The sequence below is a fragment of the Lolium perenne genome, chromosome 1 (assembly GCF_019359855.2).
Source record: "Lolium perenne isolate Kyuss_39 chromosome 1, Kyuss_2.0, whole genome shotgun sequence".
NCBI lineage: Eukaryota > Viridiplantae > Streptophyta > Magnoliopsida > Poales > Poaceae > Lolium > Lolium perenne.
Genome location: NC_067244.2, coordinates 211,562,568 through 211,585,727, shown reverse-complemented (window position 1 = coordinate 211,585,727; position 23,160 = coordinate 211,562,568). Strand labels below are relative to the sequence as shown.

The window sequence follows — 23,160 nt, the reverse complement described above, 5'->3', positions numbered from 1 at the left end:
CTTTCGGCTATCAGGTAAGTCTACCAAAGTCCATACTTTGTTATCATACATGGATCCCATTTCGGATTTCATGGCTTCTTGCCATTTGTTGGAATCTGGGCTCATCATCGCTTCTTCATACGTCGCAGGGTCCTCATCATTGTTATCCACAATCATGACATTTAGACACGGATCATACCAATCAGAGTGGCACGTTCCCTTGTCGATCTGCGAGGTTCGAGTTTCCTCGTTCGAAGTTCCATGATCATTATCATTAGCTTCCTCTGTTGCCGGTGTAGGCGGCATGTGCACAACTTCCAAGATCGCGCTACTCTGATCAACGAGTATAGATTCATCAATCTCATCGAGTTCTACTTTTCTTCCAGTCACTTCTTTAGTGAGAAATTCTTTCTCAAGAAAGGTTCCGTTCTTAGCAACAAATATTTTGCCTTCGGATCTGTGATAGAAAGTGTACCCTATAGTTTCCTTAGGGTATCCTATGAAGATGCATTTCTCCGCTTTGGGTTCTAGCTTGTCCGGTTGTAACTTCTTTACATAGGCTTCGCAACCCCAAACTTTCATGAACGACAGCTTAGGTTTCTTATTAAACCATAATTCATACGGTGTCGTTTCTACGGATTTTGATGGTGCTCTATTTAAAGTGAATGCGGCTGTCTCTAATGCATAACTCCAAAATGATAACGACAAATCAGTAAGAGACATCATAGAACGAACCATATCTAAGAGAGTTCGATTACGACGTTCGGACACACCGTTTCGTTGTGGTGTTCCCGGCGGTGTCAATTGTGAAAGTATTCCGCATTTCTTTAAATGCATGCCAAACTCATAACTCAGATATTCACCTCCACGATCAGATCGTAGAAATTTAATCTTCTTGTTACGTTGATTTTCTACTTCACTTTGAAATTCCTTAAACTTCTCGAAAGTTTCGGATTTATGTTTCATGAAATAGATATACCCATATCTACTCAGATCATCTCGTGAAGGTTAGAACATAACGATAACCATCACGCGATGCTACACTCATTGGTCCGCACACATCGGTATGTATGATTTCCAATAAGTCGTAGCTCGCTCCATTACACCATAAAATGGAGTCTTAGTCATTTTTCCCATTAGACATGCTTCGCATCTATCAAGTGACTCAAAGTCAAGTGATTCAAGTAATCCATCGGTATGGAGTTTCTTCATGCGTTTCACTCCAATATGACCAAGACGACAGTGCCACATATAAGTAGAATTATCATTCAATTTAATTCGCTTAGCATCAATGTTATGTATATGCGTATCACTACTATCGAGATCTAACAGAAATAAGCCATTCTTTTCTGGTGCTTGACCATAAAAGATATTATTCATAAAAATAGAACAACCATTATTCTCAGACTTGAATGAATAACCGTCTTGCATTAAACAAGATCCAGATATAATGTTCATGCTCAACGCGGGTACAAAATAACAATTATTTAGGCTTAAAACTAATCCCGAAGGTAGATGTAGAGGAAGTGTGCCGACAGCGATCACATCGACTTTGGATCCGTTTCCAACGCGCATCGTCACTTCATCTTTCAGTAGTCTTCGTTTATTCTTTAGTTCCTGTTTCGAGTTACAAATATGAGCAACCGAACCAGTATCAAATACCCAGGTACTAGAACGAGAACCAGTGAGATAAACATCTATAACATGTATATCAGATATACCTTCTTTCTTCTTCTTGACAAGGCCGCTCTTCAGATCAGCCAGATACTTGGAGCAATTACGCTTCCAGTGTCCCTTCTCCTTGCAGTAATAGCACTCAGCATCAGGCTTAGGGCCGTTCTTAGGTTTCACAGGAGGCGTGACAGCTTTCTTGCCACCCTTCTTGAATTTCCCCTTAGACTTGCCCTGTTTCTTGAAACTGGTGGTCTTGTTGACCATCAACACTTGGTGCTCTTTCTTGATCTCAATCTCAGCAGCTTTTAGCATGCCAAAGAGTTCAGGTAACTCCTTGTTCATGTTCTGCATATTGTAGTTCATCACAAAGTTCTTGTAACTTGGTGGCAATGATTGAAGGACACGATTAATCCCCAGTCTGTTAGGAATCACTATTCCCAAGTCACTGAGTTTCTTCGCATGCCCGGTCATGGCGAGCATGTGCTCACTAACGGAGCTGCCTTCTTCCATCATGCAACTGAAGAAATGTTTTGATGCTTCATAGCATTCCACGGCCGCATGAGTCTCAAAAATAGCTTTCAGCTCTTTCATCAACTCATGAGGATCGTGGTGCTCAAAACATTTTTGAAGATCGGATTCCAGACTGCACAGGATGGCCCACTGAACTTGAGAGTACCGAGTTTTCTGAGTCTCGTAAACAGCTTTTACTTCATCGGTTTCAGTTTCTGCAGGAGGGTCACCTAGCGGTGCATCAAGCACATATTGCAGATTTCCGCCAGAGAGGAAGATCCTCACATGACGGAACCAGTCGGTGAAGTTGCTACCGTTGCTCTTAAGTTTTTCTTTCTCTAGGAACTGGTTAAAATTGATTGGGGACGCCATCTCTACAACATATATTTGCAAAAGTTTAGACTAAGTTTATGACAAATTGAGTTCAAATTTTAATTCAACATAATTAAAAATCTAGGTGAACTCCCACTCAAAATAATATCGCTCGCATTGTCTTAGTGATCACACGAACCAAATCCACCGCACCTAAGTCCGATCATCATGAGACAAGGTGTGATTTCAATGGCGAACACTCAAAGTGTTCATCATATCAAACATATGATTCATGCTCTACCTTTCGGTATCACGTGTTCCGAGACCATGTCTGTACATGCTAGGCTCGTCAAGGCCACCTTAGTATCCGCATGTGCAAAACTGTCTTGCACCCGTTGTATGCACTTGTTGATTCTATCACACCCGATCATCACGAGATGCTTCGAAACGACAAGTCTTGGCAACGGTGCTACTAAGGATGAACACTTTATTATCTTGAGATTTTAGTGAGGGATCATCTTATAATGCTACCGTCGCGATCTAAGCAAAATAAGATGCATAAAAGGATTAACATCACATGCAGTTCATATGTGATATGATATGGCCCTTTTGTCTTTGTGCCTTTGATCTTCATCTCCAAAGCACGGACATGATCTCCATCATCTTCGGGCATGATCTCCATCATCGTCGGCGTAGCGTCAAGGTCAATGGCGCCGTCTTCATGATTGTCCTCCATGTAGCAACTATTACAACTACTTTGAAATACTACTCAACATGAAATTTAAAGACAACCATAAGGCTCCTGCCGGTTGCCACAATACAATAATGATCATCTCATACATATTCATCATCACATTATGGCCATATCACATCACCAAACCCTGCAAAAACAAGTTAGACGTCTCTAATTTGGTTTGCATATTTTACGTGGTTTAGGGTTTTCGATAGAGATCTAATCTACCTACGAACATGAACCACAACGTTGATACTAATGTTGTCAATAGAAGAGTAAATTGAATCTTCACTATAGTAGGAGAGACAGACACCCGCAAAGCCTCTTATGCAATACAAGTTGCATGTCGAACGAGGAACAAGTCTCATGAACGCGGTCATGTAAAGTTAGTCCGAGCCGCTTCATCCCACTATGCCGCAAAGATGCAAAGTACTCAAACTAAAGATAACAAGAGCATCAACGCCCACAAAACCATTGTGTTCTACTCGTGCAACCATCTATGCATAGACACGGCTCTGATACCACTGTAGGATAACGTTGCATAGAAAACAAAAAATTTCCTACCGCGAACACGCAATCCAAGCCAAGATGCAATCTAGAAGACGGTAGCAACGAGGGGATTATCGAGTCTCACCCTTGAAGAGATTCCAAAGCCTACAAGATGAGGCTCTTGTTGCTGCGGTAGACGTTCACTTGCCGCTTGCAAAAGCGCGTAGAAGATCTTGATCACGATCCCTCCGGCGCCACGAACGGGCAGCACCTCCGTACTCGGTCACACGTTCGGTTGTTGATGAAGACAACGTCCACCTCCCCGTTCCAGCGGGCAGCGGAAGTAGTAGCTCCTCTTGAATCCGACAGCACGACGGCGTGGTGTCGGTGGTGGTGGAGAAATCCGGCGGAGCTTCGCTAAGCGTGCGGGATGTGGTGGAGGAGAGAGGCCGCTAGGGTTTGGGAGAGGGGGGCGCCGGCCACTAATGGGTGCGGCCACCTTGGTGGTTCTTGGGGTGGCCGGCCCCCTCCCCTTGGCCCTCATTATATAGGTGGAACACCCAAGAGTTGGTCTACAAGTCTTCGAATAAGACCCCAAACCAAAACCTTCCATAACACATGAAACCTACCCAAGCTAGGACTCCCACTAGAGGTGGGATTCCCACCTTCCTTGGGAGGGGGTGGCCGGCCCCCCTTGGGGACTCCACTTGGGACTCCTCCCCCTTAGGGTTGGCCGGCCATGGGAGGTGGAGTCCCACCGGGACTCCGCCTTCCTTAGTGGTTTCTTCCGGACTTTTCTAGAACCTTCCAGAACCTTCCATAGAACCTTCCGGATCATTTTAAATCACATAAAATGACTTCCTATATATGAATCTTATTCTCCGGACCATTCCGGAACTCCTCGTGATGTCCGGGATCTCATCCGGGACTCCGAACAAATATTCGAACTCCATTCCATATTCAAGTTCTACCATTTCAACATCCAACTTTAAGTGTGTCACCCTACGGTTCGTGAACTATGCGGACATGGTTGAGTACTCACTCCGACCAATAACCAATAGCGGGATCTGGAGATCCATAATGGCTCCCACATATTCAACGATGACTTTAGTGATCGAATGAACCATTCACATACGATATCAATTCCCTTTGTCACGCGATATTTTACTTGTCCGAGGTTTGATCATCGGTATCACTCTATACCTTGTTCAACCTCGTCTCCTGACAAGTACTCTTTACTCGTACCGTGGTATGTGATCTCTTATGAACTTATTCATATGCTTGCAAGACATTAGACGACATTCCACCGAGAGGGTCCAGAGTATATCTATCCATCATCGGGATGGACAAATCCCACTGTTGATCCATATGCCTCAACTCATACTTTCCGGATACTTAATCCCACCTTTATAACCACCCATTTACGCAGTGGCGTTTGGTGTAATCAAAGTACCTTTCCGGTATAAGTGATTTACATGATCTCATGATCATAAGGACTAGGTAACTATGTATCGAAAGCTTATAGCAAATAACTTAATGACGTGATCTTATGCTACGCTTAATTGGGTGTGTTCATTACATCATTCATACAATGATATAACCTTATTATTAATAACATCCAATGTTCATGATTATGAAACTAATCATCCATTAATCAACAAGCTAGTTAAGAGGCATACTAGGGACTCTTTGTTGTTTACATATCACACATGTACTAATGTTTCGGTTAATACAATTATAGCATGACATATAAACATTTATCATAAACATAAAGATATAAATAATAACCACTTTATTATTGCCTCTAGGGCATATCTCCTTCAACAAGTCTAGCGAGAAGCATACATCAAACCACCCAAAGCACACTTACAACCCCCCAAAATGGGGGGAGGTCATGCCATCAAGGCCTTGATATCGGGAGCTCACTTTGTTGAAGCATAAACCTGGTAGGTTTTTCACTTTTGCTAGTTCTAGGTTTCACCAAGAATTAAGTTAGAGCTTGATCGATTTTGGGGCCGTTCGATTTGGATCATGATCCGTGCACCTCGCAAGTGCATATGGGGTTGGGATTATACACATGAGGTTGCAGTTGCCACTAAATTTTCACAGTCGAACATAAATTGCACGTGAAATTGGATGATGTCATCTAATGGAGAATTAACTTAACCTGGGTTGATCGATAATTAGTTGCGTCCAAAATTGTTTTACTAAATATCAAAGAACCAACTATTAAGATGAAGGTTTCAGAAAGCTACAAATACCGGGAAGGGTGACAATATGTGTTGTAAAATACGCCATATTTTCTCGCGTTTAAACTCTTAGCTAAGTCAAGAAATTGATTAAGTTTATCTCTCAACTTGCAACTAATGCTTAATCAATGCAAAGATGTGCAATCTCTTCTATTTTTTGGATGTTGTACATGAAATCACGTCATAATGGTAAATGGACCTGCAATTACTGAAGAAAATCACGTCAGGAGCATGGAAAAGTTGACTACACTCGGAAAGGCGGTTCCTGGAACTTTAACGGGCATCGGTATGGGCAAGCCCCGCCCGTACCACATGCAACTGCGTTCCCGAGGTCAAACCCTATAAAAGTCGTAAAGGAACCGACGCTAGACAGAGCCGCTATCCACCAGATCCATCTGCACCACACCGAAGGAGATCCATCACCATAGTTCATCCATTCCATCTCTCACCTCCTCCATAGCCATAACCATCACCATTGTAATAGAGATCTCCATGAGAATTGACGACCATTGTAAGAATATTGTGATTTCAATCTAAGTATTTTGCACAATAATTTCTATCTTTGTATTTGATCTTGATATTATGTGTGAGTAGTCTTCACGGGCTGCGGGTTGGGGTGAATCCTCGCAGAGTTCATGTGCATCTAATCTTATGTTTTGTGTAAGAATTAAATAGGGGTTTTACAATCTTGTATACTTATCTCTTTGCCTTGTTTGATGATCTGCAAGTAAATGCCAAAATGAAATGTGTCTTCATGTATTGTATCTAGATAAATTCTGGTCACCTATTTTCAAACGGATAGAATACATGCCGGCAAAACAAAAAACCATGCTACACAAATTAAACGATGGTGACGGCGTGGCAGAGCACGCTGGATTTATTTGGGTAATATTACCTCACTATGAAGTATCAGGCAGAAGGGATGGCAACGGGTCTGCTCCCCACCGGGGAGTGCCATCTCATCCCCATCCGCATTTAGTAATCGGGGAGACTTTTTTCCCATCCCCATCCCCACCGGGTTCGGGGCGGGGATCGGGTTCCCCATTAAGAAGCCAAATTCAAATGATTTTCTCGTAATTTTATTATCTTATATATTTTGCACATAGAAATATGCAACTTTGTAATATGAACGAAACAAAAATGATAACATATTAGTATGATACGTTTAATAATATTAAAATATACTACACGAGACACAATATTACAACATATTTCATATAAAAATATATCAATTTACGTGTATATACAATTATAACGGGGGACAGCGGGGAGCGGGGATGGGGAGACCTTTTACTCCCCATCCCCATTTTAGCTTACGGGGGTGAAAGTTGCCCATACCCGTCCCCTAATAGATGAATTCCCCACGGGTTTGCGGGGAACGGGGCCCATTGACATCCGGCTGTTTCATTTCTCATTCCAAAGTAGTTTAACTCTTTCTGATGACCATAACTCGATCTTGCAGATGAGTGGATCAACGTTGTTTAACCTCTCACTCTTAACATCAGACATGTGGGCAGTCGCCATTCGAGTATTTTTGTACCAACAACAGGTCACAATTTCTAACTGATCCTAGCATCAGATGGTATAATTGCACCATATGCTCACATGATTTGGGTGAAACTAACATGTAAACTGGCTGTATTATCTACCATTCACAGTTGTGGCCATTGGACTGATCATCTCCTCACTGAAGTAAGTTTATTCAAGCCGTTCTAGATGAATCTGCACCTATGAAGAACTGTGTCACTCGCCCCAGAAACCTAACAAACCTAATTGCTTGTAATATATGAAGTGAGAGTGTTCTTCAGGCGATGGAACAGCTGAAAGTACAGAAGCTGTAGCTCAATATGAACAACTTCCTAGTGAGGATAACTCAAAAGGAAGTTGTTCTAATTTGGACGGTCAAGAAAGGAAGCAACAGAAGGAAGCTCACATCTGTTAGTGGGATCTACATATAAGTAACCTCCCTGATAATCAAATATGGCAAAATAAATGTGCTTAGTGTACAATCTCGTCTGGTTCATGTATATGTAGAATTGATACTGCGTCAAGCCAAAGATTATTTTATTTTTGCATAGCATCAGTATATTTTTTTTAAGAAAGAGTCCTGTAAGTAGTACATCTTGGCAACAAAGGAATCAAAAGGAATTTCTGGACTAAGGAGTTGAAAACCACCACGGCTGGTTTTTGTAAGTACTAGCAGAGTAGTAATACAGATCAAATACAAAGAAGCCTAATAATAATATAAGGTGAAATTCCAGCGTTCACTTACTAAAAACTTCTTCATGAATTGTCGGTCATCCACAAAAAAAAAACCCCATTGATCCTCCATGGGAATCAAAGTAGCATCAACCAAACCAAGAGAACGGAAAAAGAGTAAACAGTGCACAAATCGAAAATGAGCTGCAACAACAATTTTCTTATTGAGCTTGCCCTTCCACATGCTTGGAAGTAAGTCCGGCTGCTCATCAGCAACTCCATGTTGAGACTTTTATCGTGTTTAGGGACAAGGAGAAGTTTGACTGATATATATCATATTGGGTGGCAAAAAAGCTACGGAGTATGTCATCTGCAGATATAGGGTTTTCTTTCATCTAACAAACTGATGTTTCTACTAACTTTTTGTACTCTGTAATGGAATGATAAAGTTGTAGCAGTCCGCTTGCGCACCTCTGACGTGAGTTTGCCGTAATGCATCTTGGAGCCTCTATCCAGAGTTTAAAAATCCATATTACGGTCTTTCATTTGTTAGCATCAGCTGTGCAACTTGAAACATGACATCGACGTCAAGTTCCAGTCAAAAAGTGAATCCAACTTACCAACCATCTCTCGTCACTTTCATTGCCTGTAATCACGTTATGGGAGACACGGATCAGGCCGACGTCGCTCAAATTTACCGGAGATAAAGAGAGATCGATGTTGAAATGCCTCGAACCATCAACATTGCCTCTTCCGTGCCGTTTGTGCGAAGTTTTCTTACATTCTTGTTCTGGACGCGGTGACATTGCTCTGTGTGCGTGTGTGAAACGCATGTACCTCCATTCATGCTACTCGCTCCGTCTCATTTTAATTAACTTGGCTGTCTTTTTTCGAAACCCCCACCTTTTCTTGTTTTTTGAGCGTACACCGTTGGTTGCCAAGTCAACTGGAAACCAGCCCCACGACCCCGTCGTCCCCTTCCCCTACCCCCGTCCCCTCCCTCCCAGTCCTCTCCCTCAATAGTTCCACCCACCACCTCCCCGTCGCCGCCGCCGCCGCAGCTCCCCGTCCCCTTCTCCTCGTCGCCACCTTCTCCTCCTCGTCGCCGCGTTCTCCCCAATCGTCGTTGCCGCTGCCCATCCCCGTCCCCTCCTGCGGAGGTGGGTGGCAGAGCGTGGCGTGCTCCGTCGAGCAAGAGAGTTGGTGCTCCGTGCGTGGCGTGCCCCAGCAGGAGCGGACGAAGGCGGGTGGCGGAGGTGATCTGTGCGTGGCGTGCCCCAGCAGGAGCGGGCGGAGGTGGGTGGCATCCTCATCCATCCAGCTCGATCGATCCAGTGCTGGATGGAGGTTACTATTTTTGTTAAGGACTAGACTGTAAAATGAGATTAGTGAACCGTTTTTCTCCTCCCGTGTTGATTAAAACGGGGTGGAGGGAGTAGACTTTTATCAGGGTCATTTTTTAAACAGAAGGCCATTTGCTGGCTTTATAGATAAAGCCCTCCTCGCAAACGGTACATAAAATTCATACAAACCACACACGCATGACTCGCGCAAAGGCGCTAACAAGTTTGACCCAACCCAGGTCCAGGAGAAACACTAATAGAAAGCTGATCAGAACAACACAAAGGCACACTCAATCAAGGTAGATAGAGAGCAAAGTAAGTCCAATGTCGAGCCGCCGTTGGGGTCCTCCGCTACTCAGCTCGCAGTCTCGTGTAGAGTCTCCTGACGTTATCCACCGCCACGTCCAGCATCGCCCGGTCCCTCTGTCTGAACCCTCCAGCACTGCATATGGATCAACATTTGATTAAAAACATCAGCCGGGTTTCCGATCATCTTTCCTTTAATGGTTAGCTTGTTGCATGTAGTCCACAAGGTGCAACATTGTGCTGCGAACGTAAACCAAACTAGCCTACGAAGGGGGCCGTAAAGGTCTGGGCGATTTCAATGAACTCCTCTGGCCCTGCGGGGTTCCAGTCACGGTGGAGGAGTTCCCTAACTCCATCCCACATCAGTTTGGCGATGAGACAGGAGAAGAAGATGTGATTACAATCTTCCACCTCCCGACACGGTGCACACCTCCCGTCCGAAGGTCCATGTCTTTTGGCCACTTGTTCACACGAGGGCAGCCGCCCTCGAATCAGTTGCCACAAGAACAGACGGATCTTAGGGGGACCCTGGTGCGCCAAGCTTCTTTGAAGCAAGTAACTGCCGCTCCCTACGTCAGTGCAAGATAGACCGATTTGGCTGTGTAGTTACCTGAAGCATCGATGGACCAAGAAACCGTGTCTTCCTCCAGCCTAGGTTGCCATCCCATGGCTTCCCAGCAGAGGTTGTCCCACTCGATAGATTCAGTCAGACCAAATGGTCGCCTAAACTCAACTCCCCATTCCCCGGGGCTCCCTTCCCGTGGTCTAGCATCGGAAACTGATATTAGCGGATCAGTGCAGCAACTAAAGAGGCGGGCCGGGAAATTTGGCCATGAAGGGTCCCCTGCCCGTCCACTAGTCCAGCCAGAACCTGGTGCGCCTCCCATTGCGTGCCACGTGCTTGGCTCCCAACTTGAAATACCATTTGATTTTTTTGTATGGAGTTCCAGAATTGGGAGCCCCTGGTTGGGACCGTACCATCGAAGAGGTCCCTACCCACCAGGTACTTTGCACAAATGATGTCTGTCCATAGACCCTCCGTGTCTTGGTAGAGTTTCCAACCCCATTTGAGCATCAGCGCGATGTTCATAAGTTTGGTGTTGAGGATTCCCAATCCTCCAAACGCTTTAGGCTTACACACCGTAGCCTAATCTACCATGTGATACTTGCGTTTGTTGCCCACTCCTTCCCAAAAGAAGCGGGCTCGCGGCTTGTCCATGGCCTCATGGGCCAATTTCCCCATTGATATTGATGGCAGTCTGGCCACCCTTGACCAGCTGCAACAACCGTTGCACCACCCGTGCCGAGAATCTGTTCCGAAGGAGGATCTCCTGTAGGAAGTCCCAGTTGACTCTGTCGTAGGCCTTCTCAAAGTCCAACTTGAGGAGCAAGCCCTCTTGCTTCCCAACCCGGAGTTCATGTGCAATCTCATGTAGATCTAGAGCCCCCTCATGCAAGCATCTCCCTTTGATGAATGCAGATTGGCTCCGATCAATCATCCTATGAGCTAGCGGCGTTGATCTAATTGCACAAGCCTTGGCCACGAACTTAAAAATGACGTTGATGAGGGCAATAGGGCGAAACTGCGTGATCCGCTCCGCCCCCTTAACTTTCGGGATGAGCGAGATTATCCCAAAATTAAGACGAGCGATGTCCACCTTCCCTAGGGCAAAGTCATTCAGCGGCTGGAGAATAGGTCCTCGAAGGATTCCCCAGAATCGCTTGAAGAACACAACCGGGAAGTCATCCGGTCCAGGCGCCGAGTCGGGCTTCATGCTGGAGAGGACCTCATCCAACTCCTCAACCGTGAAGGTGATCTCTAAACCCCAGTTTTCCGCAACGGAGATCTTCTGATCCTCTCCCCAGAGGTCGGGTCCTAGGGTGAACACTGAAGACCCTCTCTTCCCCCTCAGCACCCATTAGGCCCTGATAGAATTGATAAATATGATCCATTAGGGCCCGCGGCTCATCCACCTCGCCCCCTCAGTGATGAGGCGGGGAATAGAGCACTTACGTTTGCATCCATTCGCAATCGCGTGGAGGTAGGCGGTGCAGGAGTCAATCAGGATCACTTTCATCAGTCGTACTTGCAAATCTCTGTAGCATCACAGGGTAATCTTTTTGAACTTACAGTTACAGTTGCTCGGTAGCTTGGCTCATTTACCTTGCTAATTCATGATCTTTCTACATGCTGCAGGTGATCTGCATATTAAAACATTTTTTTGCCAGAAAAGAAAAATAAAATATTTCCTACCGTTTCAACATTTGACATGCATTTCCTATTAAGCGGTGGGACTGTACCGCCGAGCTAAGAAGAACCATATGAATGCACACATGCAGCAAAAGACATGGTGTATTTCCTTTTTTCTTTTTTCTTGCAGTATTACACCTTGTATTTTTTCTGCAAAAAGAAGAATACTTTGTATCTCCATTCATGCTACACTTTATTACAGCCACTTTCATCAGTTATATTTTCAAATCTGCAGCATCACACGGTAAATACTTTTGATCTTTCGGTAGCTTGGCTCATTTGCCTTGGTAATTCATGATCTTTCTAGCGGCTGCAGCTGATCTAATATCAAAACATTTCTTTTTCCAGAAAAGAAAAACAAAATATTTCCTAAGGATTCAACATTTGACATGCATTTCCTATAAAGCGGTGGGGCGTACCACTGATCTAAGAAGAACCATATATATATGCGTGTACACATGTAACAGAAGACACCAAGAGCCAACCACTACCAGCCCAGTATTACACTTACCTTACGATTGTGTATGAAGCGGCCAGACAAGCTTGCTGAGCTAAGAAATCTATTTTCTTTTTATTGCGGAAAATATCCAAAAATCAATTAAGCACCAGCTATGATCAGAGCATGGTGTATTCCAGGTCAGCAGTACCTTGTATCATAAAAGGGCAAGGAGTCTTTTTTTCATCAAGACCACAGAACGCTGAGAGGACGGCGTGTACCTTATTTTGCTGATCTAGCTCTCACTCACCGCACGCAAGGTTTCCTTGGCCTTGTCTCCATGGAAATCAAGGGGGGCACATGGAGGATGCTGTTCCTTCTCCTCCTTGGACAGCTAGTCTCCTTCTCCCTGGCAATCTGCAACTTCATCACTTCTGTTATTTCTGATCACGGTAACGAAGTACTCATCTTCCTCACAGGGTTAATCCATCGCACCGCCACTTCGTACAAGATGATAAAAAATCTTTGATCCCACCTTTCACTTGCAGGAGTTGATGCACCACTGACGCAGTCGTTCTTCTCGTACATGCTGTTGGCGCTGGTTTATGGACCAATTCTCCTGCGTCGACGACAAACGTTACTGGTGACAGTAGCTACACAAATGATGAATTTTGGAAGGTTACTAATGGTTCATGTATGGATCACTGGTTTCTTTCTCATCTTTGCAGATACCGTGGTACTGGTACCTCCTGTTGGTCCTTATCGATGTCGCAGGAAACTGTCTTAGTAAGTAAACCATGCATGAAATAAGTTGAAAACTCTGAATCACCAATCGGCTGTAGTGTAGATATGTCATCGCTGTTAACCTCATGTTGCAGCTATCAAGGCGTACCAATACTCATACATCACCAGCATAACCTTGTTGAGCTGCTGCACCATTCCATGGGTCATGATCCTTACCAGGTTTGCACTAGGCGCAAGATATTCTTTCTGGCAATTTGTTGGAGCAGGAACCTCGGTGGCAGGACTTTCCGTGGCAATTCTGTCAGATTCCGATTCTCCAGATGTGCAAGGTAAGTACCTAGGGATCAGAGTGTCAATTACAATTCAAGGATATATTTACGCAACAGACCATTTATTTAGTAGACAAGTACGCCAACAAAACTTCCTGATACAAGATGACAAGAAAAAAACAGAATATGTATGGGTAGATTTTTTGATAAGCGGCAATATATATCGAACTAATACCAATTACAACCGGTCTCTGCAATAACAAAATGTCAAGAAACTAGTCGAGACATCGATGATGCACACAACCAAAAATATAAAAATAACATGTCACCCACTTGGGTAAAAAATCACGTTTAGCAACCTCATGAGGAGGAAACGTATTTTTATTAAAAAAGAGCATGTCTGGTTACTATAGCAAAGTTAACATGAAAATCAAAATATTTAAATAATAACTCAGTTTTTTGCAGATGTTAGTAAAATACCACTTTTGGGGGATGCCATTGCCATTGCCGGGACACTTTGTTTTGCCTTTAGCAATGTCGGAGAGGTTGTTAAATCACATTCCATAATTTCTTCCATCGCCAATATAAATTATCATGCTTTATAAAAAGAATTTTAATTGCATTCCATGTGTAGGAATACTGTGTCAAGAAGAAAGACAGAATTGAATATCTTGCAATGCTTGGAATATTTGGGATGCTTGTCACTGGAATTCAGTTGTATCCTTTCCATAATATCATTACTGAAAATGGCATGATTGAGGTACCACGTATTTACTTTCTGTTGTTCTTTCATTGCTTGAAGTCTTGAACTATCACCACAGTCTTCTGGCAAATATTTCAGTCTATGTTCTTCAAGCAAACTTCACGTTTCCGTACATAAGTAAACCTTAGAACACTGTTTGAGAGGAAGAAAATAGACGCAGTTAATTGGTCTCCAACAATGGTAAGATAATTAATTTCATCGACCTGTCGTAACTTCATGTCAGTGCTTATTGACTAGATCAAGAATATAACTAACGCCCTACATTTAATATATCTCCAGATAGGTTTGTTCGCAGGATTTGCGGCAGTATTTTTGGTGTTCAGAACCACTGCTCCTTTTGTTATTAAGGTTAAGGTTCCTCAACCTGTTTAGTCCTATTTTCTACTTTTAGTCTTTTCTAGGAAGGAAAAACTCTCCCTGTTGGAACTCAAAGGTATAAAAAGGGATGGTATCATTTGGTTATGTAGATAACAGTTCGCAACTCATCAACAAGCACTAGTTCTGATGGTCCTACCATTGACAAATAGCAACATTACAATAGCATTAGCTTACTGGCGAGAACTTGTCGCAGATGAGTGGAGCAACTCTGTTCAACCTCTCGCTCTTAACAACTGATGTTTGGGCGGTTGCAGTTCGAATTTTCTTCTATCATCAGCAGGTAACTTTTTCCTGCAGATTCTGACTTTAGACGAGGTGAATTTGCTCTAATATTGTGCTGATATGTCTTATGTGCAACATGAAGGTAAATTGGATCTACTATATATCATTTTCTATTGTAGCTATTGGATTGGTCATCTACTCCGTGAAGTAAGTTGGATTCAGATATTTCTCAAAAAATTCATACCTATGGCACTCAAACTACTGAAGTCTAATATATCTTATTGCTTGTGATCTATGAAGTGAGAGTTCTTCAGATGATGATATAGTTGCAAGTACAACAGAACAAGCAACGCAGTATGAACAACTTTCACGCGAGTGAACTGCTGGTGCCAATCTGTGCTGAGGAATTATATAACATTAGGAATAAGAAGAAGGAGATCACACCTGCCAGGGAATCAATGTACAAAAGTAACAACCAGGCAGCGATAAAAACATGGCAAAAAGTCAGGAGAGGTTTGATGTTCAATCTGCGCAAGTGTTGTAGCATGTTATGCATCTATGAATTGTTTCACATTTCCTGAAAATTCTCATAATTCTCTCATTTTCACAATTTTTTGAAGATAAAGCGTGCATATGCGGAATCACGGGCACGCACTGCACACATACCCCCACAAGCGCACTTGCTAACCACATGCTAGAACTGCGAAAGACCGAGGATAAGTCCACAAATCTCGCTAAATTCTTACTGAAGGCACTATGTTTGTGCAAACGTGAGCACCAGGACTTGAACCGAACCCTTGCAGTGGATTCATGCCCCTACAAATCCACCAACCTACTAGAGTCAAGAGATCATTCTTAAACTGCATTTTGATAATGGTGTGTGGCCCAACTAGTTCAAATTTCTATTTCGACCCACACAAATCCACCAACCTAGAAGAGATCATTCTTAAACTGCATTCTGGTAATGGTGTGTCGCGCAACTAGTTGAAATTTCTATTTCGCACAATGACATTTGAACACACCTTGATCCGGACATAGCGAGTAAGCAACAACGTCCATGTGGCGCAATTCCTCTTAGGCATCCGCCCAAACACCACCGAACCACACTCTCGTTGTTGAAGCTGAAGCACTTCATGCAGTCGAGAAGCCAAGCTAGCCTCCACCCGAGATCAGAACAAACCTTGACGCACAAACTGCTCTGGAACGCGCCCGGCCGTCCGCCATAAGAAATGAACCACTGTCTTCCGCACCTGTGTCGTGCATAGTCGAAGAGGACGTGGTTAGAGCCCGCTGTGGCTGGAGGCACCCTGGCTGGGTATTTCATCGAACGCCTGGCGGACTCTATCCTCTATGGGGGCCGCGCCGCATGGATCAGCACAGTCCACCAGCCAAACGAGGAGGCGACTGTGGCTAGCAGATTCAGTGCCTATGTTGCCGCCGAGAGGAGAAGTTGGAGCACAGCTCATGTTGTTTTCCATGATGATGTGCTTCATTGCTTCCTTGCGGAGAGAAGGCGCAGAGAGTTAGGTACTTAGGCAGGAGACGAAGTGGATGGGAAAAAAAAAGATTCTCCGCACGCCGATTTAACGGGAAAATGAGGCGGCCGGCCGGCGGCGGAACATTGCGCCCAGTGTAGTGTAGCCCCCGAGCCGCGGCATGGCGGGTGGAAGGTACCACGCTGTGAAGACGATGAGCTCTATTTCCTACTGTATTTTGAACGACCTTTTCTTATTGGGATCCTTTGGAAAGATGGGTTGGGCCAGCTAAGTCTCAAGGTTAGGCCCACCAGAAAACTGTGGCAGGCCACCACTGCAGTTGCAGCTGAGTAAGAATTTGCATCATGATTCATTTAACTCACAATCTTTATTACTAAATTGGGAAATGACTCGCTGGCGCGCGCGCGCCAGGGTGCATCGTTTCGCTGAAGGGATTTAGGTATTGGGCTCGGCCCGTTAAAGCTCGCGGGTGGCTTTGTTCGTTCGTTCGCCAGAGCTGGTTCATTTCTTCCGTAGTTCCGTGTTGTTCGGTTCAGTACTGGACTACTGGTTTATTTGGTGGTAGTAGTAGTACAGTTAGCGATTAGGATGTGTACGTACGTACAATACAATCGTTTTCTAAAAGAATCTTCACGTAGAGGTTGCATGTATATATGTTTCGAGTTTCCTGCCCTTTTCTCCTTCTATTATTATTTTGTTCTTTGTTTTCTTAGTTTAATTTTATGGTTCTATGTTTTCTTTTTTCCCATGGTTTTTTTCTTTTCTTTCTTCTTTCTCACCTTCTTTTATTTTTCATGTTTTCAATTTGTTTGGTTCACTTTTTTTTCCTTTTTATTATTTAATTATTTTTTTGTCTTCTAGTAGGATTTTTTTCATCTAGGTTTATCTTTTTTACGTATTTCGGGGTAATTGCTCGGTGGCGCGCGTGCGCTACGGAAAAAAATAGTTGTTCCCCGCGGTGTAGATAGTTGTTCCCCGTCGTGTAGATAGTTGTTCCCTGCCGTGTAAATAGTTGTTCCCTGCCGTGTAGATAGTTGTTCCCCGCCGTGTAGATAGTTGTTCCTCGCGGTGTAGATAGTTGTTCCCTGCCATGTAGATAGTTGTTCCCCGCCGTGTAGATAGTTGTTCCTCGCGGTGTAGATAGTTGTTCCCTGCCGTGTAGATAGTTGTTCCCAGTCGTGTAGATAGTTGTTCCCCGCGGTGTAGATAGTTGTTCCCTGCTGTGTAGATAGTTGTTCCACGCGGTGTAGATAGTTGTTCCCTGCCGTGTAGATAGTTGTTCCCTGTCGTGTACATAGTTGTTCCCCGCGGTGTAGATAGTTGTTCCCTGTCGTGTAGATAGTTGTTCCCTGCCGTGTAGATAGTTGTTCCCCGCCGTGTAGATAGTTGTTCCTCGCGGTGTAGATAGTTGTTCCCTGCCGTGTAGATAGTTGTTCCCTACTGTGTAGATAGTTGTTCCCTGCTGTCTAGATGTTGTTCCTCTTCGTCTAGGGTGTTGTTCCCTACCGTCTAGATTGGTGTTCCCCTTCGTCGAGGTTGTTGTTTTGCTTCATCGAGGTTATTGTTCATCTCGTCTAAGAAAATGAGCGTGCATGTGACAGAAAATGTAGCTACGCAGCTAGGAGTGGCAGGAGCTAGCAAAGCTAGCAGTTGGCTGGCGGCTCAGTACGTACGCATGTACGTATAGATTATACGGCCGGAGCAAATACGCCATACATGACTTAAGCGGCAGGGAGCGTCATATGCACTGGCAAGCGATACGTACTGATGCGCAGCTACGTACATATGCACTGGCAAGCTTTGAAAGTTTTTGTAATCTTTATTTTTTATTTTCTTATTTTTTCGTATGACTAGGTTTTTTATCTAAAAGAAACGAATTTTAGGGTATTATTCTGTATATGTGCATAGATGCATGTTTGCTAGCTACATGGAGAAAAAAACTGATCAATCTTTAAAGTATTGTGCTATGCTTTGTTTCCATACAAGACCCGTCTACTCCTTTTTTTTATACACAAGCAGTTAGCGGGAGCTGTTAGCTTAGCAGTCAGTAAAAGAGAGCAGCCCATGAAAGCTGCGGCCCACGAGCGGAAGCAGCTAACGTGCGCGAGCAACGTACCGACACAGTCCGGGCTGTATTTTTTAGTCCCACCTCGCGCAGCGGAGACACTAGCGAGCAACTTAAATACTGATCTCTTCCGAGAGTTTACGTACAGGGACTAGCTTCGTCCTAGCATTCAATCGGGCCATACTGCGCGCTAATGGGCCTGCCGAGCTCTCGGTCCAACATCGCTTTCCTTCAGCGAAAGGAAAGAACGGAGGCGCACGGGCGCCAGGGAGGAGGACCCCTAAATTGCAATAGGTGGCTGCTTGGTGTCACAAACGGGTCAACGTTTTTTTTTAGGCCCAACGTCTCCTGAAAATCTTAGGCCCAATATCTCTAAATCCACCACGTATCAGCTCAAACTAACACCGAAAAAATTAGCTGACCCACACCACCACGTAACCACGTTCGAAGTTTCCGGTTCGAAGTTGTATTCCAACAAACACTAGGTAAATCAATCCACGTCATGTACGTCCCAAAAAAAAACGACGCTCCCTTGATTACACCCCTAATTATTCCCGCGATTCGGATGGAAGCCTACCGCCTAGCCATCGCTCCGCGAGGAGGGACCCTGCCATGGCCGCGCGCGTATGCAAGTATGCAACTGTAGCCACTATGGACGTGTTGTGTCGTGACCGCCACAGAGTTGGAGCCATGGATGATGGCGTGGGTCCGGAGCTGCCTGTTTTCAATCAGGAAGCACACACAGCGGGGAGTGTTCATGCCGGACAAAATTATCTTCCCTTGACCTTTTAGGCGTGGAAGGGAGATGGGTTGATCCGCATGGACAAAATTGATCATGTTACAAACTGAATATTAAATTGCAATAGATGACTCGGGTCAAAGTTTTTTTCTTTAGGCCTAACGTCTCCTGAAAATCTTAAGCCCAATATCTCTAAATCCACCACGTATCAGCTCAAACTAGGGATGTAAACGGATCGGAACGGATCGGATATTGCTCTTACCATATCCTTTACCATATTTTTATAACGGATTCGGATCGGAGCGGATAATGGTCGGATGCGGATTATATCGGATTACGGATATGGAGCGGATTCGGACCCGGACTCGGATCGGAAGCAGATTATTAAGAAAATATACATATAAAAAATTGATGTATGCTTTTTTATGTAAAATATGTTTGTAATTATATACTATAGCTAAATGTACACACTTGTTCGTACAAAGCAAATTGTGTTCTAATAGAATACATATTTTGACCGTTGAACTAACTATACTGTCTAAATATTTAGGGTTGGGCTAGTTTTCTCGGATTATCCTCTTTGTGCACCTCGGATAATCCGAAAAAATGGCGGATAATCCGTATCCGTTGGATAGTATCGATACCATATCCTCTACCGTATCCGGATATCCGCTTGATCACTATCCGCATCTGTATCCATATCCGGTGGATTTCTAAAAATGCATACCATATCCTCAAAAACGGATGCGGATACGGATTCGGAGCGGAAATTATCCGTACCATTTACATCCCTAGCTCAAACTAACACCGAAAAAATCAGCTGACCCACGCCACCACGTAACCACGTTTGAAGTTTCCGGTTCGAAGTTGTATTCCAACAAACACTAGCTGAATCAATCCACGTCCTGTACGTCCCAAAAAAAACGACGCTCCCTTGATTACACCCCTAATTATTCCCGTGATTCGGATGGAAGCCTACCACCTAGCCCCTCGATTCCACCCCTAATTATTCCCGCGATTCGTATGGAAGCCTACCGCCTAGCCATCGCTTCGCGAGGAGGGACCCTGTCGTGGCCGCGCGTGTATCACCATGGACGTGTTGTGTCGTGACCACCACAGAGTGGGAGCCATGGATGATGGCGCGGGCCCGGAGCTGCCTGTTTTCAATCAGGAAGCACACACAGCGGGGAGTTTTCATGCCGGACAAAATTATCTTCCTTTGACCTTTTAGGCGTGGAAGGGAGATGGGTTGATCCGCATGGACAAAACTGATCCATGTTACAAACCGAATGGGATGAAAAATTTCAGCAACAAGCTAGGGAGGCCGGTGTAGTTCTAGCGACGCGTTTTTACTGATGCTATGTTTTTTTAAACGAGGCAAAAGCTTCACCTTTCATTCATATAGGAGAAAAGAGTTGGCCCGTTTTCCTCAAAATTGGCGATAAACTGTTACAACACAACACCACACGCCAGCCCCGATGTTGCGCTCCACACGGGTCGACAACCAACTAGGTCGAAACCAAACCGTTACAACACAACACCACACGCCAGCTCCGAGGCTGCGCTTCACACGGGTCGATGACCAACTAGGTTGACACCACACCTCAACGCAACAGGCGGAGGCGAAAGACCAGAGCCACCTCTCCAACTACCACGCCCCGCCTGGCCGAAGACGAACGTGCCTCCACCAAACCACCAAAACACTCCACGAACCCTCTGTCCGGTGGACGTCCAAAACGAGGCCCCAAGAGGCAAAGCGACACAAGAGCGCCGCCCACGGGATCTAGGGTTCACCCGGAGAGCCCGGACGGAGTATCAAGAAACACCCGCTTCGACGATGCCTTCAAAAAGGATGCGGCGCCCATGGGCGTCACCGTCGTCGGTCCTGGCCAGCTGCCAAGACAAAGCTTTCGCCTAGCGAAGAGTCCCAAAACCTCATGCGCGCCCAACAAGGACCGACACAAACCACCACCTGCATCCGGCGCAACGCGACCCCTCGAGAGCCACCGCACGCACCCTGCCCCGCAGCATCCATGCGCCATCCCGAGAGCTTCCGCGCACCGCCACGCTCCCATGTTGGGCGCCACGAAGACGGCGACGGCGTGCAGCCGGGAAGAACACCTCCCCGTGCCGGCACGACCGAGCCTAGAGAAGGCCCTCGCGGCCCAGAACCGGACCAACCGCATCAGCACGCACCTCCAGCCGCACGTCGCCTCACACCACCAGACGTTGACCTCGCCGCAGCGTCCCACCCGGCGACGCCGCGCAGCAAAGCAGCCTGGAAGAACACCTCCTCGAGCCGGATCGACCGAGCCCAGAGAAGGCCCTCGCGGCCCAGATATGGCCCATCCGTGTTGGCTCGCACTTCCAGCGCGCCGCACGCCGCCCTCGCACCTCCAGACGCCGACCTCGCCGCCGAGCCCATTCAGACCAGCTCCGCTGCAACACACCGCCAGCGGCCACGCCCTCCCGATGCTGAGTCGCCGAAACGTGCCGCTCGGAGATCTCCCGTGCGCTAGGAGAAGAAAGGTGCCCCGCCGCCACCTTCCCTAAGGCGCGCAAGGCTTTGCCGATGGCCCCTTCGGCGGCGGCGATGCGGGGGAGGGCGGTAGGAGGCCGCTAGGAGCGGCGGCGGCTAGGGTTCCTCGTGTCGCCTTACTGATGCTATGTAAGTTGAAGTTTGTCTGCTTCCAGATTGAAAAAAACGGAACATGGAAACTTGATGGAGTTCTACAGTATTCTCCAACGAATTTGACAGAGAATTGGTTGATCGCTCATGTTATTGTGCTATATAGAAAATTTAGTTCACCTTAATTTGGTAGCGTTATGATGTTTAAACTAGCATACGCATGAAGAAATTTGGAACAGAGGGACTATTTTGTATCAAAAAATAAAAGTTTGGTAATGCATGTTATTGTTACAACTTACAAGGTATGCATGCAAATTCATCATTTCAATTTTTAAAATTTAAGTCATGTTTGTTCCGTGGCGAAGCGCGGGCATAGTGCTAGTTGCATATGGGGTTGGAATTATACATGTGGAGTGCGGAATTCCCTAACGAGGTAAGGTACCCGGCACTATCTATACCACATATTTGTTGGAGATTTGTGCAAAGTTCACACGGTTAAAGGTCCTGCCACATTTGCATTTTAGCACTCCAGAAAGTTCGAAATCACCCCTAGTACGGACCGGAATATAAGTGCCCTGACCCAACCCTAATTCCCTCCCCCACTGATACGTCTCCAACGTATCTATAATTTCTTATGTTCCATGCTAGTTTTATAACAATACCTACATGTTTTATTCATACTTTATATCATTTTTATGCATTTTTCGGTACTAACCTATTAACAAGATGCCGAAGCGCCAGTTCATGTTTTCTGCTGTTTTTGGTTTCAGAAATCCTACACAGGAAATATTCTCGGAATTGGACGAAACAAAATCCTACGGCCCTATTTTCCACGGAGTGTTCCAGAAAATCGAAAAAGAGTCGGAGACGGCCACCAGGGGGGCCACCCCATAGGGCGGCGCGGCCAGGCCCCCTGGTGCGCCCAGGTGTGGGGAGCCCACCCCCTGGCTCCCCCGACACTGCCTCTTCGCCTATTGATACGCGTACAGCACGCGTCCGTTGGGAACCCCAAGAGGAAGATGTGATGCGTACAACGACAAGTTTTCCCTCAGTAAGAAACCAAGGTTTATTGAAACAGTAGGATCCAAGAAGCACGTTGAAGGTTGATGGCGGCGAGATGTAGTGCGGCGCAACACCAGGAATTCCGGCGCCAACGTGGAACCTGCACAACACAACCAAAGTACTTTTCCCCAACGTAACAGCGAGGTTGTCAATCTCACCGGCTTGCTGTAACAAAGGATTAGATGTATAGTGTGGATGATGATTGTTTGCAGAGAATAGTAAAACAAGTATTGCAGTAGATTGTATTCGATGTAAAAGAATGGACCGGGGTCCACAGTTCACTAGAGGTGTCTCTCCCATAAGATAAATAGC

At 45.3% G+C, this 23,160-nt stretch overlaps 1 protein-coding gene across 2 annotated transcripts; it reads left to right on the top strand.

Moving 5' to 3' along the window:
• The first annotated feature begins 12,418 nt into the window (after positions 1–12,418).
• Positions 12,419–15,458, top strand: LOC127323136 (uncharacterized). 2 transcript variants are annotated; one of them, XM_051351328.2, is made up of 11 exons: positions 12,419–12,933; positions 13,030–13,124; positions 13,210–13,267; positions 13,360–13,554; positions 13,960–14,039; positions 14,129–14,211; positions 14,386–14,437; positions 14,537–14,605; positions 14,829–14,915; positions 15,000–15,064; positions 15,158–15,458. In XM_051351328.2, exons 1-11 carry the CDS (start codon positions 12,822–12,824, stop codon positions 15,234–15,236), a joined length of 975 nt encoding a protein of 324 aa, XP_051207288.1. In that variant the 5' UTR covers positions 12,419–12,821; the 3' UTR covers positions 15,237–15,458. The 2 variants fall into 2 exon arrangements, with proteins under 2 accessions (XP_051207288.1, XP_071679296.1); XM_071823195.1 differs by having other exon boundaries at positions 12,844–12,941.
• The last annotated feature ends 7,702 nt before the right edge of the window (positions 15,459–23,160 follow it).

Excerpts from the sequence above, each read along its gene's own strand:
- LOC127323136 (XM_051351328.2), top strand. The coding sequence starts at position 12,822 with ATGGAAATCAAGGGGGGCACATGGAGGATGCTGTTCCTTCTCCTCCTT. Across the intron at positions 13,555-13,959 it reads CGATTCTCCAGATGTGCAAG|ATGTTAGTAAAATACCACTT; the intron begins GTAAGTACCTAG and ends AGTTTTTTGCAG. Across the intron at positions 14,040-14,128 it reads CCTTTAGCAATGTCGGAGAG|GAATACTGTGTCAAGAAGAA; the intron begins GTTGTTAAATCA and ends TTCCATGTGTAG.